The sequence below is a fragment of the Tinamus guttatus genome, unplaced genomic scaffold (genome assembly GCF_059628265.1).
Source record: "Tinamus guttatus ecotype Peru unplaced genomic scaffold, ASM5962826v1 Tinamus_guttatus_pri_ptg001099l, whole genome shotgun sequence".
NCBI lineage: Eukaryota > Metazoa > Chordata > Aves > Tinamiformes > Tinamidae > Tinamus > Tinamus guttatus.
The window spans coordinates 107229-123614 of NW_028289633.1; the positions used below are offsets into that span (position 1 = coordinate 107229).

At 36.5% G+C, this 16386-nt stretch overlaps 1 protein-coding gene across 1 annotated transcript in view; it reads left to right on the forward strand.

Moving 5' to 3' along the window:
• Window positions 1-16386, forward strand: part of LOC148590767 (TBC1 domain family member 5-like) — a gene marked incomplete at its 3' end in the record, with an annotated part of 130584 nt that overhangs the window by 39306 nt on the left and 74892 nt on the right. Inside the window, exons 3-7 of the mRNA XM_088538612.1 lie at window positions 5471-5579; window positions 7308-7397; window positions 7520-7591; window positions 10295-10362; window positions 15899-16001. Of these exons, the coding sequence (XP_088394738.1) occupies window positions 5471-5579; window positions 7308-7397; window positions 7520-7591; window positions 10295-10362; window positions 15899-16001 (442 nt within the window). The remainder of the gene's footprint in view (window positions 1-5470; window positions 5580-7307; window positions 7398-7519; window positions 7592-10294; window positions 10363-15898; window positions 16002-16386) is intronic.

Below are 16386 nucleotides of genomic sequence, written 5' to 3' on the forward strand. Positions count from 1 at the left end.
TATTTTCTAGTGACGTTTTAGTTACTGGTTTCTTTGTTACCTGTTGCTTCAATTGAAAATGAAGTAATTGTAGGTAATAATCTTTACCTGATTGATCTTAGTCCTTGCAGCCTCTGTACTGAATCTTTTCCATTCTTCAGTGACATATAGATCTTAATTGGCCTTGGTATTCCTAAGTTACTCAGTTTTTATTTCTGTAGGTTTTAATGTCTTCCCACAGAGTATGACATGGTCTGAACACTGTAGTATAAAAATTCTTCCTCTTCTTTAGACTCCAGAAAGACATACTTTTGTGTAAGTCAGTATGTTTATCCTGTAGGACAGAATTTACCTGCTGTTGTTTGGCAGATACCATTCTTCTTTTTCATTTCTTCTTTTTCTGAATATAGAGAATACCTATTTTGCAATAAGTGGCGGTGAGCCAAGGTTGCATTCTCTGCTTGATGCATTGGCTTTGCCGCTGTGCCATGGCGCAAGCTCTGCCGTGGTAAAACTCCAGAAACTACTATTTGAATTCCAGAATTACTTTCCAGGCCCCTTGTCACAACAATTCTTGGAATGATTTAAGAAAAAATATATGTGGTCTTTGGGAGTTTACAGTGGCTTATTCCTCTGAAGTTGTAAAATACTGTCCCTCTAGTGATTTCTAGTAAGGTACCTGACCTCAGGGTATTGGCCTTTTCAAAGATGGTGCTTGAACACATGAGATTATACCTAGATATTGAAATGGAAAATCCTGCCCACTGTGCTCCCTTCCTTCCAGTGTCTGGGTAGGGAGAGATGTTCTTCTTTTAATCCTTCAGCATTCGAGCTGACCACAAATCAAGGAAATTTTCCTGGACGCTTTGTCTACCTCTGCATCTCAACCAAGTGTACAAGTATGGGAAGCTATTTAAAAAAAAAAAAAAAAAAAAAAACAGAGAGAGAGAGTTTTCTGGTTAGTTTTCTACACCAAATTGCAGTAATAACATGGATCGTTAAGTGGGATTAGGGATTACTGTGAAAATGGCTGGATGATTTTGATTGCTATTGTAAAGAATCTCTCCACCTTTACTAGGGGATTCCACATACTCTTTTACTGAGCACTCCAGATCTGCCCAGAGCTGATGCTGCGTGTGTAAAACACAGTTCTGCAGGTGCTGTTTACAGGGGACTGTGAAGCTCACCTCTTGATAAATACTGCTTTGCTTGGGAAGCATCCATGGTGCAACACAGACAAACATTCATACCTAAAACCAGCAGTTTTTAGAGGGGTGATGTTCTTACACATACCTGCTTCCTTTCCCTGAAGTCCTGTTCTGTTCTGCTGTCACAAGAACATTGTGGAGCAGCAAATGCACGTTGTTCATGTCTTTCACCATACAGCATGCTTGAGAGCTCTGAGAATAGGCTATTTTTGCACCATGCAAGTATTCCGAAGAGAAGAAGTATTTATGATAAAGAAATGCTTGAATATGTGTATTGAGCAAACGAAATACCAATTGAACAGAGAAACCTCAACGGTCAAACAAGATGTGATCCCAGAATCACAGTATGAGTGAGGTTGGAAGAGACCTCCAGTTGCAGATCCATTTGTTCTGTGCTACCCTCCAAATGACATCGTGCTCGTGAGGTAAACTAATCCCTAATCCAGACCCAGGACTGCTAATTCTCAAGAAGAAAATGTCTTTACAGCAAAATCTCCGAGGAACAAGCTTTTGCTGAATCAGTCACTGAGATTATTTGGAACCTTTCTTCATCTAAAGTGGATAAGATGAGCAAAATAGTGCAGACAAGGTAGCGTTAGATAATTCAAGTTGGCTATAGACCCTGTAGTTTTAAACCAAAACTTTTATAGATGTAGAAATGCGGCAGGTACCCTTGAGTTTTACTGAGAATTTTAGGAGAGATTTTAGCAATAACTTGAATTTTCTTTTTTAAAAAAGAAAGAGGAAAGTCAACAAATATCTGATTTTGGTAATTATTTTAGCAACTGTCATACCCCCAGACCTTATTTTGGAAAGAGTATGTTAATACTTATGTATACTTATGTATAGTTTGCTAGGATTTTGGCCTGGTTTTTGATAAACAGATATGTCATATTAGAGTAGACCCCAGTATAAAATTCCTTTGCAGACAGATCCAAACTCTTGTGGTTGTTATATGAATGCATGTTTCAACAGATAGAAAAGGAAAGAATTCTTAACAGTGAGGGTGACAGAGCACTGGAACAGGCTGCCCAGAGAGGCTGTGGAGTCTCCATCTCTGGAGATCTTCAAAACCTGCTTGGATGCAGTCCTGTGCCACGTGCTCTAGGTGACCCTGTGTATGCAGGGGGGTTGGACTAGATGATCTCTAGAGGTCCCTTCCAACCTCAACCATTCTGTGATTCTATGATTCTAAGAAGAGATGATAACTATGAAAAAAACCTTTGGGAGAGAGTCTGGTTCTATCATCCACAGCCATAATCCATTCCATTGATTTGCCTGCTTTTTAGTTTGTACATATGAAGCCCTTTTCCCACATCTAAGTAATGTGGTTCATGCCAATAAATATTTTATCTAAGACCTTTGTGCCATAGATACAATTGAAGGCAAAGTAAGAAATGTGAAATTAAGTTTCTAAAAGTAACATTAATTGCTACTTTTTTTTTCTTATGTAAGTCTTCTATTATTAAAGCTTTACAATATGTACCATAGTATGTTAGATTGCATATTTAAACAGACAGGAATATAAAATGAAAAATGTGTACAAGGTAGCCAGAAAATATTAAGATTTGCCATTGCTTTTACTTTAATTGTACAACCTGAAGGTTGTATTAACACACGATTATGCATTTAATTTTCTAGTTTGATTAAAAACAATTGCATGTGCTTATTCATAGTTTAATGGTTCCAGTTGGCTCTTGAAGTCTTTCACTTCAGTGAAGCAAGAGGGCTGTGATAAACTTGAGTTCTAATCATTATTGCTCATTTCACTTTGACCAACGATTTTTCTGCAAGCCAGGGTCAAAGAGGCTCATAGATACTGGTTTTCGTAGTAAGGTTATGTCAATCTAGAATTTACCCTTTTAGAAATGAAAGCCAAGTATCTTGTTGGTATTATGCAGTGTTACCTTTATTAAAAATAGTCTCAAGATAATGACATTTAGTATATTTATTAGCCTTTTTTCAAAATATTTGAGAAATGAATTAGTAAGTGCAGTCCAGAGAGGATTTTAGATGTCACAACTTATAGTAGATTCCAACTTGGGTTTATTCTGAAATCTTTTTTCAGTTACTTGTGCCTTTTTTGCTTTAGTTATCCCAGCAGCCAAGTGCGGATGCAGGAGAGATACAATCTTGCCAAATTTCAGTTTGGGCTGTTCTAAATGGAATTTTGTTCAAAGTGTGTATGAAATTGCATTGCAATTTAGAAAAGCACAGTATCCACACTCACACAATTTAAGAAGTGTTGAAATTACTTTCTTACAGTGTAGCAGTTGGTGGAAAAAAACATAACCTTAAGACGTTTTGCCCTCTGTTCTTTCTATCCACAGTTGCACTGATTTAAACTGACATACAAGTATTTCCAAAGAAAATCTGGGAATATAATCCACTTTGAAACCAATGTAAAGAGCTCTTGCATCTGACTTGTTTTGTGCACTGGGGAGGGTGTCACTGTTGAATGGAGCTGCCTCAGGAGGCGGCTTGGCCCTTGCTGTAACGGCCAGGGATGCTGCGCACTTCGCGGTGGCAAATGGAGAGTATCATACACGAGAGGAGCAGGAGGCTTGTTTAGATAGGCAGCACATACTGTAGTTACCGAAGTATAAATGCACATGAAAGAAAGGAGCAGATTTTTCTCAAGCTGTGTCTGCTATATACCACACGTTGTACTGAGAGAAGATTTGTGATCACGTAAAGGGTGGTAAGCAGCTCACTGCAGAAAGGGCAGGATCCATGGGAAATCAGGAGCCCGAGAAATGAGATCTTTCCAACTCACAAATAGGAGTGTGGCAGGAGGGGAGGAACCTGCCCCACACCACGAGAGTTACTTGCTCCTAGTCCTGTGGGAATTCTGGCAGCTTGCAAAGGCTGAAAGCAGCCCTAACCCCTCACACCAACACTGCTTGAGTTGTCCATGCTCTTGCCAGAGTATGTCCCTGCAGAACAGGAGCATAATTTTCTGACTTGCCAATCCATCCCTGACCATTCGCAGCAATTGTATCATCATCCAGTTCCATCCAAGGTTAAGAAAAAAAGAAAAGCCCTCACAACTCAGCTTAGAAGATTGGAAACCTGCATAGATTTAGGACAGCTAGTAAAAGCAGAGTTTGCTGGGTGTTTCAGCGTAACCTGCTCTGTGACCCTCCTTAGCTAAGAAAATCTGCTCAGATCTTCCCCTGAAGTCCCAGGAGTAGTTTCCTTCTTCCTGCTTTCATTTGGTCTCCCAGGGAGAAGCAATAGTCTCCCATGTGAGAGCAGCAAAGGAGATTTTCACCTCAAGGACATACCCTGAAAATAAATCTGAAATGCTTTTCCTTGCGCATAACCCAGCTCTTAAGGTTGAAACTCCCATTTGGATTTTTCGAGCGGGTTGTAGGAAGGTCCGGGAGCAAGTCTTTGGCTACTTTGGTCAGACCATCAAATGGCTTATGCTGTTCTCGAGATTCATTTCAGGAGATGCAGAAATACAGGTTTAATTCTTTTATTCAAGCTCAGTAGATGGTTTGGGACAATTAATTTCCAATTGTTTCCCAGTAGAGCAGATTTACTTGTATATTAATGAGGCACAGGTGTTAGGCCCCTGGTGCCTGCATGCCTGGGAGGCATATTTAGGTTGTTTATCTAGTCAGCCATAGGTACTGCAAGGTACTCAAGCTTGCCTTTAACAGTTTATACAGTGAGGCTTTTTAATTTTTTGATGTTTTTTTAAATTTGCTAGCACCTGTTAAAATTTTAAAACTGATCATGTAGAAAGAAGTAGGAGTGATTTCAATAGTAAATAGCACTAAATGTTAAAGAAAGTCTTCTTCTATTATGCTTAACTGCCCAGCTTGACATTAGGAAGAAAAGAAGGTTCATTTAAGCAAATAAGTCATGTGAGGCACTAATACAGTCAACAGTATACTTTTCTGTTGCATATTTTTGGAATAGGTACTTCTTTGTCTACAGCTGAAACATGAATGTGCTTATATTAATATTCATTTTTCTTGTTTATTCACTGAACTGCAGTACCAACATTTTAGAGGAAATGGAATAGCCTCCATAGACATTATGAATTTCAGTAGCTGGCATAATTATAGCGATCTACATATTCATTAAATCCAAAGAAGAAATGTGTCCAAAAAGACAGCCATGCGTTCAGAAATGGTACACAACTAAATATATATGTTTAAAAAAAAAGTTCTTTTCCTCTGCTTGTCCACAGCATGTAGTGTCATATAGTCCTTAAATCAGCTAAGGCTTTTTATGGTTTAAATGCTCGTTCCTTTTGCTTTTGCACGCAGCAAAGAATGGGAAGAACTATTTGTAAACAACAATTACTTGGCAACTATACGGCTGAAGGGGATTAATGGGCAGCTGAGAAGCAGCAGGTTCCGTAGCGTTTGCTGGAAGGTAAGAAGAGAAAATATTTATTTACAGTTTGTGGTTGCAATATATCAACACATTACCTGATGCGCTGGAAGATTATTGATGCAAAGAATCATGAATTTTCCGAGAGACTTCATCCCAATGTTTTCCTACCCATTTTTGTAATTCATAGGACATTTGCTAATCATATTGAGTTGCCTTAAAGCTGAATGGCTGGTTTTAGCGAAAGATTCCTAGGAAAGAATATCTTTGTGTTGTCTTAAATAAAATTGAGTGCAACACAGTCATATCTCCTATTGGTGTTGATACATAGAAATCATGCACTGGAAATAAAAAAGAAAGCTTGTCTTAAAATTTATGTTTTGTGGAACTTGGGACTGCGTGGGACATGCTGCTTCTGTTAGCAGCTTTCTGTGAGCAGTAATGAGAAAATTAGGACTAATGTCTTTTTTAATGACTAGATAGAGAAAGAAACCAGGTCTCCCAATCAAACACAACAGGCCCTCAGAGGTTTCCATTGCAGGAGAAAAGGGAGGAAGAAAACTGAATAATAATGAGATGCTGTATAAAGTCCTGCAGAACTTTGTTGCACTGACATCAGGTGTCCTGTCCCTCCTCAACTTGGATAGTAGGGAACATCTTATCTTTGGAAGTTGCAATATGTGAATATCGAGGATTTAAATAGCCTCTCTTGTAAATTCTCAGACTTGACATTGGCATGAAGACCTCCAAATATGCTCCATATATGAAAGAAGCAAATTTGAAAAGCTGAATGTATGTAGCACTGAACACATTCAAAGTTAATGAAAATCTTGTCTACGGGAAGCCAGATTAATATATGTCACAAGCATATTTGGAGTCTGTGCCTTCCTGAGTCCTTAAAATAAGGTGCCTAAGATCCCATTCAAACACCTGAACTAACAGCAGCGAGTCCCACGCTGCCTAATAATTAAATCAAGCAGTGTTTTTGCTCTCAAAGCGAGGATGGTTTATTTGTGTCCCAATATGGAGTAGAGCTCTGTTTTTGACTGCCTATTTTTAAAACGTTGTCAATGTTTTCATTAAGTTCTGAAATAATTAAGTGCTTTCACTGAATTTGGAAATGCTTGTTGTTTGGCAATGTTTACTATTTCATAACTTTTTATAATATATAACTAAAAAGATTTATTTAGAAAGCAAGAAAATACACTGTATTTTTTCTGTATCTTGTATACGGTTAAATGGTCTTCCCTAATGGGTGTCTGTTTCTGACCCTGCTCAAACAGAGATATGAACCATTGAGATTTACATTTCCTCAAGGGCTTTTTGGAAAATTGAGTCTCTTAACTGTCTCACAGAAGTCTAGAACCTGTTTCTATTCTATAGAAAAGGTTTTCCTCATCCACGTTTCTTAGATAATCTCTGAGTGGTTAGTTTCTGCTCTGCATTCATATTTGGTTTTAGGCATATTGCATCAGGTCATCAATGTTACAGAAACAATTCCAAGTTTTGTATATTGTATATAAAGCTTTAGTTTGTGCCTTTGGTAGTTTTTTAATGCTTTACGATGCGCTGTAGGACTGTAATGGTTTCTAGCTTCTTATTTATTGATTAGCAAGTCTTAATGCCAGGATCATTTTGTAGGTCTTTGCGTCCTGTTCCTCAGTTGTACAGTTGTAAAATATTTGCTTCTCCATATTCTGAGATGGTTTGCGCATGAAAAACTCTATTAAACTGACTAAACTTGACTGTTATATTTTGTTTTGTTAATAGTTATTTCTAGAGGTTTTACCCCAAGACAGAAGTCAGTGGATTAAAAGCACTTCCGAATTAAGAACATCTTACAACAAGATCAAAGAGATTGTAAGTTGGTACAAAATAAGGTCTCACTCCAATGGCTGGATGTAGATATAATACTTGCAGTGTAATGGAAGAAAATTTGAAATGGAAACACTGCTCTTTTTTCTTTTTTTTTTTTTTCCCAGCATATTACAAACCCACGGAAAGCAGGACAGCAAGACCTGATCATCAACAATCCTCTGTCTCAGGATGAAGGTGTAAGTTGACTCCTATTTTCATCAATATCTGTGTTACTAAAATTCTCATCATTATAATCATGTTGATGAAAATGAAGTCTTGATGAAGAAGACAAAACAGTGGATATTAAAGTCTCACTGCCCTATTTCCAAACTGTCTTGTGTTAACAAGCAGCTCACAAGCCGTGGGCAACCAGAAATGCTCATTTTTAGTTTAATATTCTAGTTTAATTTTGGTTTGTTTGTTTGTTTTTATTTTTTCCGGTGCTTCCAGAATGATAATAATGAACAAGAAACCCATACTGGAATATTGTTCCAGTTTTACAGAATTTCCTTCCTTTAACTGATCAGTTCATTTATTGCTGTGTGTTTTCATTTTAAGAATACATGCTTAGGAATATTTAAACAGCACCAAATAGTATACTGTTTAACCTGAGAAGTTTTCACTAGCAAAAAAAAAGAGCACTGTTGGACATCTGACTAGTATGCAGGTTGAGTGAATGTGGAAAGTCCAGGCTACAAAATAATCATTTCCTCCAGGTTTTTAATTCTTCTCTTGTAACATTTGTTAAAAGACACAAGAATATCCAACAGTTATAAAAGAGCAACCAGCTGCAAAATGACAAATTTTCAATACTGGAAATGTGGCAAAAATCTTCTATCTGATTGTCCCTAAGTGCTGGGTATCTAGCACTTACTGAAATTGATAGGAGCTCCATGTAGCTTGGTATTCTAGAAGTGCTGCCTCTTTGGTATTTGGCACTATGATTAGGCTTTAGGTATAGATTTAGGAACTTAAGCAACTTTTTTATTATTTTTTTTTGAGAGAGAGAGACTGCGATTTGAACTACATTTGACTTATACTGGGAGCATCTTAAGTATGCTATAGCATACACTTTCAAGCTTTTCTGCTAATTATCACTTTGATCTCTTTTTACTATTTCAGAAAATCCTGCTTTACCATATTGTAAAAATAACTTGATACCATGCAAATAACTTTTTTGATTGAATTTAGGAGATTTACACCAAAAGAGACTTTCACATAAATTGAAGCGTATAATTGGTTTGTGTTTATTGCAGTGCTCTGCTTCACGTTTAATGTAAAAGGAGAAGTGTTTGAGTGGCTCTGCTTGTAGGAACATGGAAGTGCTCATCACAGGCATGTTTGTGACTCTGCAGCTAGTGTGACTCCACACACTGTCAAACCATCCCTGCATCCAAATGAACAGAGTTGTCTCAAATGCAGAAGATTTAATTTTTTTCTGCTGTAGTCTATGATTGTACACAATATTACAACCTATTTCTGCCTATGATGTTTTCACAGGCTGTAGGTTGAAATGTCAGAGTATGTGGCAGTTAATTAACCTGTAGAACAGCACAAGAGACCAAGCTGGGCACAGGAGTGACAAGCTAAGTGCCTTTGACCCTCTGCAATGATTTCATGTTTTGCCCTTTTATAGTGTCCTGGGATTTACTTCCCTTTTGGCACCTAAGAGTCCATCTATCTTCTTGGTCCTTCACTGTGAAGGACCAGCAGGGGAGAGTTGGTGTTTGCAGTTTTCAAAATATGACATAGCTGCCCTAAAAGAGCTATAGGTAAGATCCAGTGTATCTTAAAGCAGATAAAAAGGTATTGGTTTTAAGTGAGACATTGTCAAGGGTGTAAATAAGCCACCATGCTTAAGCCACCATGACAATAAATTGTTTACAAGGGAGCAATAGATTTTGGAAGTATTGCAGCCACTCCCTTCCTATGATATTCCGTTCACTCCTGCTGCTATCTGAAAACTAACTTAAATGAAACGACTGCTAAGGATTATATTCCTTCTGTATTTTGATCAATATTGCCAAGCTATTCCTTTATTGCAAAGAATAAGCTTTACACAACAGTTTCCTTAACATTACCCTAATGTGATGGCATAGACTGGAACATTTAAATAACATTTGCTGACTTTATTCAGGTTGGCTTCTGCAAAGTGTTGGTAAATAAGGCATGTTAGCAAAAAAAAAAAAAAAAAAAGAATGGAAATGGACAAATCCACAGATATAGAAGAAGATAAATCTGCTTTGAATCTATTATTTAATTTGAATGTTGATAATGAACTTTAAATACTCCAGTTTTCTATGTAAGAGCCTTTCGATAAAGACCCATCTTGATTTGCGCTGTGTATGTGTACTGTTAGAATGGCGTGATTTTCGTAATAGGTATTTAATCATCATACATTCCATATTTGAATTTGCCTCCACTAAGGCAAACTTGCTTTCTGGCAGTCAAACACACTATCTTGAAACTTCTCACTTCTAAGTAGAGCCCATAAGTTTGTAGGGGAAATGTGCATCGATGTGCACTTTTTCCAGTGAACTACTGATTTTTTTCAGCTGAGGTGTTGGTCCATGTAAGCTTGAATTTACCTCACTAAATATTGTCATAGATCCCGTACAAGAAATGCACAGACCTGAAGCCTTCCACTGAGTGAAGGGTGTGAGTGTGGAACCAGGATCCAGAAAGTCGCATGTTTTTATCTCTGATCTAAATTGACTTTCTAGTAGATTTAAGCCTAGTTACAAATATTCTTTTTCAACTATAAAATATTGATATATCTATCAACCAGGGATGCTGCAAATTAATTAGGTAATATTTCCACAGTACTTTGGTATTGCAGTATATAAGCCCTAAGTATTACTAGAAGCCTCTAATTCATGCAATTATTTTCTTTATTTCAGAGTCTATGGAATAAATTTTTCCAGGATAAAGAGCTTCGAGCAATGATTGAACAAGATGTGACAAGAACGTATGTAGATCTTTCGAAAGAAATATCCATATATAAATTTTGATCCTGCATTTTTATATGGTGTATACTATATTTTGTTTTGTTGAGTTCAGTTAGTGTAAATGTCAGGATTGTTGAACATGAATGTGTAGAAACATGCATTTAATGTATAGCAAGACAGCTTTCTTGGAGTGAAGAAGTGGAAAATTGCATTAAACATAAACCCTGGAGATTTATTGGTATCACTGGAGAAAAGCTCCTTTAAATTAAAATATTAGGAAATGTATTACTTATTGAAAATTAAAATAGAGTTTTCTATGTGAAACAAAGAGAAAGTAAGAGAAATTCAAGGTTTTAAAGTAAATTATAATTATAGTAAAAGATTGAACAGATGAGTTTCTGTAATTCTTTACACTTATTCAATCAATAATACGAAAATAGTGTTTAATTAGTGAGAATAATGTCATTCATCGAGAGAAGTTAAGCACTTCTATTTTTATTTATCATTTTTCTAGTGTTGTTTGTCACATATGCCTTTTAAAATTTGTCCTAATATTGCTATGACTATCCTTTCATCTTCTTGGCCCTTAGGTCATTCCTGTTTAGGAACTTAGGCATCTGAGTTAGAACACTCAGTTCCTGCAAATATTTCTTTTCAGAGCAGAAGCATTGACTGTGATGTGTAAATCTAATTAAATTCAATTATAGTTTTGCTAACATGTGACATTTTACTGTATTGCAAATAATTTTTCTTATAACTTGGAAAAAGTGGTGATAGCCATAGAATTTAAAAATGCCAAGCTCACACATTTTCATTTAAAGAAACAAAGTCATGCAGAAGAAATCATTGCTCTCTAGTTTTGGAATATTTTATATGTCCGTCCCTAGACCCATTCTTGAATGCATTCTTGCAGTGAGATGTGTAATTAAAATCTGAGTATACTTTCATGTGCATGCTCACAGATGGTATTTTTTTGTTTGTAAAAGGAACAGTTCAGGATGTTCTAAGATTAAAATATATACATATATAAACTGTAATTGGAGAATGAAAATTGATATAGAAGTTCTGCTGGATATAAGACTATTTACCTAGATATATACGAAATACAGGCTCTCACTGTGGCAAATGGCAGAGTGTATGCACTTTAGAAAATAGCAGGATGCATCATGGGTCACATCAAAATAAGTTAGACAATGAAAAAGCAAGATTTTTCAGGCTAACGTGAATTTATTTCATTTTACAAACTTTCATTTCACAAAGCGAATTTACGTACTCACATGTCGCTTGATTAATCATGAACCATATAGCATGCACTTTATATATATATAGGTATCTGTTTGCAAGTTAGCATTAGAGTAAGAAGCAGAAAGTTCTACATTCCTTGGCTTTGGAATATAACTATCTTGTCCTTAAGGTTGTCTTTTCCGTTTCCATTCTTTATATAAATTCCTAGTGTTGCAATTTAAAGATTTGTCATTAACTTACAGTGCATTATATTTGAATTTAAAATGTTCAGATTGCTTAAGTATATTCAATTATCATCTCATAGTCATCATAATCTTCTGTTTCTTATTTAAGGAATATTTTATACTGTATTTTTTATACAGTATACTGTTTATACTGTTTACACTTCTATTTAATAATCTCTCTTTTTTTTTCTTACTGGATGATAATTGAGAGGTTCAGACAGAATTTCTTTCAGCAGTCCAGAAGCATGAATTTTGGGGTTAGAACCAAATATAGTCTGTTTCTATCTCAAGTGAAAGCTTCTCAAAATCAGGCTGTGAGAGAGGGTTTTATTATGAAATTAGAAGTCTTGCTTCAATTATAGTTTAGCAATACCAAACAAGTTATATGGCTGTATTCTAGCACTTTACTCAGAAAGGAATTTCTGTTTGAATTAGCAACACAGTAACTTGTAGTACATGTAAGAACACAGTGATTAATTATTGTCTTTCCAAAGAGGTACCAAAGACCAGAACAAAGCTGATTATGTGCTAATAATTAAAAAGATAGCTGATAAAGAAGAAATTTTGTGAGTTTTCTGCTGGAATAGCAATCTGCTGCAATGGAATTGCATCTAGCTACCAGCCAAATCAAAACACCACTCTGCTTGCAGCATCATCTTTTGAAGCTGGGATTTGCAAATGGCCGTGTTTGATGTAAGACTTATAGGTTCTCAGTAGACTAACTTGGAGGCAGGGGTGGTCTTTGGTGATGGTCTGTGTGTATTATTCTAGCCTGTTTCTAATTCAGGAGCAACAACAGCCCTATAGGAAAGGGGAAGACATGATCCTGAGAAGTAGTGGTTGCACCTGTTTAAACACTCTATTTCCCAGATTTTTTTAAGAAAAGGGGACAAAAGGCGTAGAGGGACCATTAGTCATCTACATCAGTCTTCCTAGAAGAAGATTGGGAAGACGTAAGAAGAAACAGCAGTCCACGGAGTAAGAACCCAAGGGACAAAATGTAGTTTCCAAGTAAGAGAAGAGACTGCCAGAAGGAAGAGCTACCTTTTTATGCACTTGTGCATAAAGAAAAAAGGGAGCTGCAGTTTATTTCTAAAGATATTGTCTTCTTGACAAAGTTTTACCTTGCTGAGGAGCAGGGATGGGGAATGGTGCGGTAAAATCTGAGGAAATTGAGGAATCTGAGGAAAAATGAGGCAAAGGCAGGTCACTCCACAGCAGTGATTAAGAATCTCCTTCAAGTCTGTTACCAGACATGTTTTTTAAAAGTGTTTATGGGTCCTTTTCTTTGATTGCCTTTTGTGTCAACATTTGACTGTTAGTGGTCTAGGGGCCCCTAAAAAGCCTAATCTTTTAAAAAATAACTAATTCATGCTTATCTTAACTTTCAGAAATCAGAGACTTGAATGCACTTTTGTTTGATTATAGTAGATGTGGTAAAACATCCTGGTAAAATTCCCATTTTCTTATGCAGTTTTTCTCCAAGATGTAATTAAATGTAATATCTTAGTATTCTTGAAAAAATGTTTTACCTTACCTGATTTGAGGCTAGTGTATTTCTAAAGCAGTGCTTTAATTGTAGAATGACATTTTTCATGAAAATCCTTCCTGAACTGATAGTTCCCTCATGGTCTCTTGTATTTACATTATTATAATTAATACTTCAGCCAGCTTATTTCTTGAGTTCATTATTATCCTTCCTGTCACAATCTCTGGTATTACAAGATCCTCACAGATATTCTGTGTATTTTTGAGTTTTCTTTGTTAGTCTTCTTTTCCTGAACTTCACAGGGCAGGACTGAATAACAGTCCTTCAGAAATAATCTCTTCAAACCCCTAAATTATGTCGATTGCCATCTGCTGTAATGCACCTTTCTGGTCTCAGCTGTGTCCTTCCTTTACAGTAATATGATTACTACAAGTGCACACAAGTTTCCAAATGCTGGTCTACCATTACCCCATCAGGTGCCAGGAAAATGATGCACTGTTCATCCAAATGCCTTTCTCAGTACTTAAATTTTATTCTGTTTAAGCCATAGTGGCTTCTCTCTGTTGACTGTGGAATAATGCCTTTCATCCAAGGATTTCAAAGCGCGTTTCTAGCTTTACCTGTCGTTATCTCAGTAATAGTTAACACAAGTAGTTTGTCTCAGGCTATTGATCATATTTTCTTACTTTGTTTCTCTGGACAGGCTTTACAAAGCCTTGAGATAACTGAAGTTTACCAATGTAGCTTCCACACTTTGGAAGCAGGCAGGACAAAATTTGCTTTAAAAAAGCTTAGCTGTGGTCCATATGACCTCATTTTAGTGCCGACAATGCTGTAACATTGGTTTTAGCAAACTAGCCTCAGGCATACAGGTGTTGTCTTTCCAAGTGTTCTTCTGTTTCTCTTTGTCCAACCTTACCTTTTCCTTTCTTTCTGGAACTCTTATCATTCTACTTACATTTTATTTTCCTTTTTTATTGTTCCACATAGTTGGATGTGCTTTTGGATGGTTACTTTTAAAAATGTTTCCTACCATGTAGTTAAGCCTTGGTAAGCACTTGTTTGTGTATTAGTATATTAAAGTAAATCTATAAGCAGCTTATTTCCTACTTTCTACCGGCAGGTGAGGAGGATGCAGAGGTGAGAGTTATATCAGAATAATTACAGATTCTTCATATTTACATTTTCCTGGATTACATGCAGATAACATGATTTTCTCAGATTTTTTTCCTCTTTTTCTCACACTTATTCCATTTTATTCTGTTTCACTTAGTGGATATTTATTCTGTGAAAGTCTCAAATGATTTCCTAATTTTTGGTTTTGTTTGGGACAGCCACTAATGGCAGTGAAATGCCTAATTATCTTAGCAAAAGATGTCAATAGGATACATTGGAGCCTGCTTAGAGCTCAAGAAAATTAGGATGCCTATTTTCATGTTAGTTGTGAGATATTTCAATAATGCAGTTATTAAAATGCTATTTTTTTTCAAATATTAATGAAATATTGAACCCTTGTGTATATTCTTCCTTTGACATATCCTTCATTTTTTCTGTTTGGTTCTTTTCAGACTACTTAACATATTGTAGTTGTTATCCTCTTCATAGTAGCTTATTTTGCCCATCTTTTATCTGGAGAAAAAATGAAGAGCAGGACTGTTCTTGAAACTGCAGGCCAGATTGATGATCCAGTTAACAGTTGTCAGCCTAACACAAATTAAAGAATGCAAGCATGTCATGCAAAGCGTGTTTTTATCTCGGTGAGATTTGATCTCCAATGCTTGTTTTTCCAGTACCGGAATCAGTAGTTAAGTGTTTGCAGCAGTTCTGGTTTTAACTCTTTTTTGTCTATTGTTTGTTTTCAATCCCCCTCCTTTTTTTAAGTATTCCTTGGCACATTTCAGCTTCTTTGGTGCAGGGCTGATTGATAGTGAGCAGAGCACTGCCTTGGAGTTACTGATCGGGCTGCTGGGCCACCCGGGACCACCAGGACAACCTTCTGGGTTGCCAGGTTGGACAGGAAGCATCTGTGTGCCGGAAGGAGAGGGTACATCTGAGCTTCAGTCACTCCCTCTCATCTGCCTCCTTTCTCTTTTTCTATTTGGCAAAACTTGTTTTCATGACAAGGACTTGGAGGAGCAAAGTAACTTGATCCTTTAGGCAATTAGGAATATATACTCAGATGGTACATTGCCTTTTTTGGACTGTATTCCTCAAGTCAGTCAGACTTTCATCACGCTGGCTGTTTGTAAAAGTTGGTATTTACAACAATGTGCCATTTTATGTCATTCTTGCGGAGGTCTAGTATTCCTTATGTTAAAGGGCACTATGCATTTAAAAAAACCTGGCAATATCATAAAGGTGTAACAGACTGATGTATATTAGAACATGGTTCCAAATTTTATTTACAAAACAAATGTGACATGTCTTTAGAAGTATTCCACCAGCACCCATTCCATTCATGGAGAGATGGGAAAGCAGAAAAAAAAAAAAAAAAAAGAAAAAAGAAAAGTATTGCCCTAGCTATCTGTCTGTAGCAGATCAGTGACAAGGTTTTTGTGAGCTATGTAGTTTACCTTTGCTGCATTTCTTCCCTTTCAGGTTTCCTGAAATGCAGTATTTCCAGCAAGAGACTGTGAGGAAAATTCTTACAGATGTTCTGTTTTGCTATGCCAGAGAAAATGAGCAGTTGCTTTATAAACAGGTAATGAAAATACTGTACAGGTGGCATTCATTGAGTCAACATTTTCTGTACAGTTTTACAAATGATTGAGCAATAATGCAGTTCTGTTGTATCTGAAGTTATATCATACTGCGAAAGTAATCAGAGAGCTACTTCTCAGCTGCAAGAAAAGTAAGGTCATGGAATAACATATGCTTTTTCCTTATAAGACGTTCCCTCAAATTGTTTCCTGTAAGGTCAATGAGTTGTCTAACTTTGAATTTCTATAGAAAGTACATCTTTTTCTTCAGCATCTCTTCAGCGATGGTTTAAAAAAGAAGGGGGCTTTGTGTGTTTCAAAGAAGAAAGAAAGAATGCAGCAGGATGCCACTGAATAAACAACAAATAGTGTTTTTTGAAATTCAGA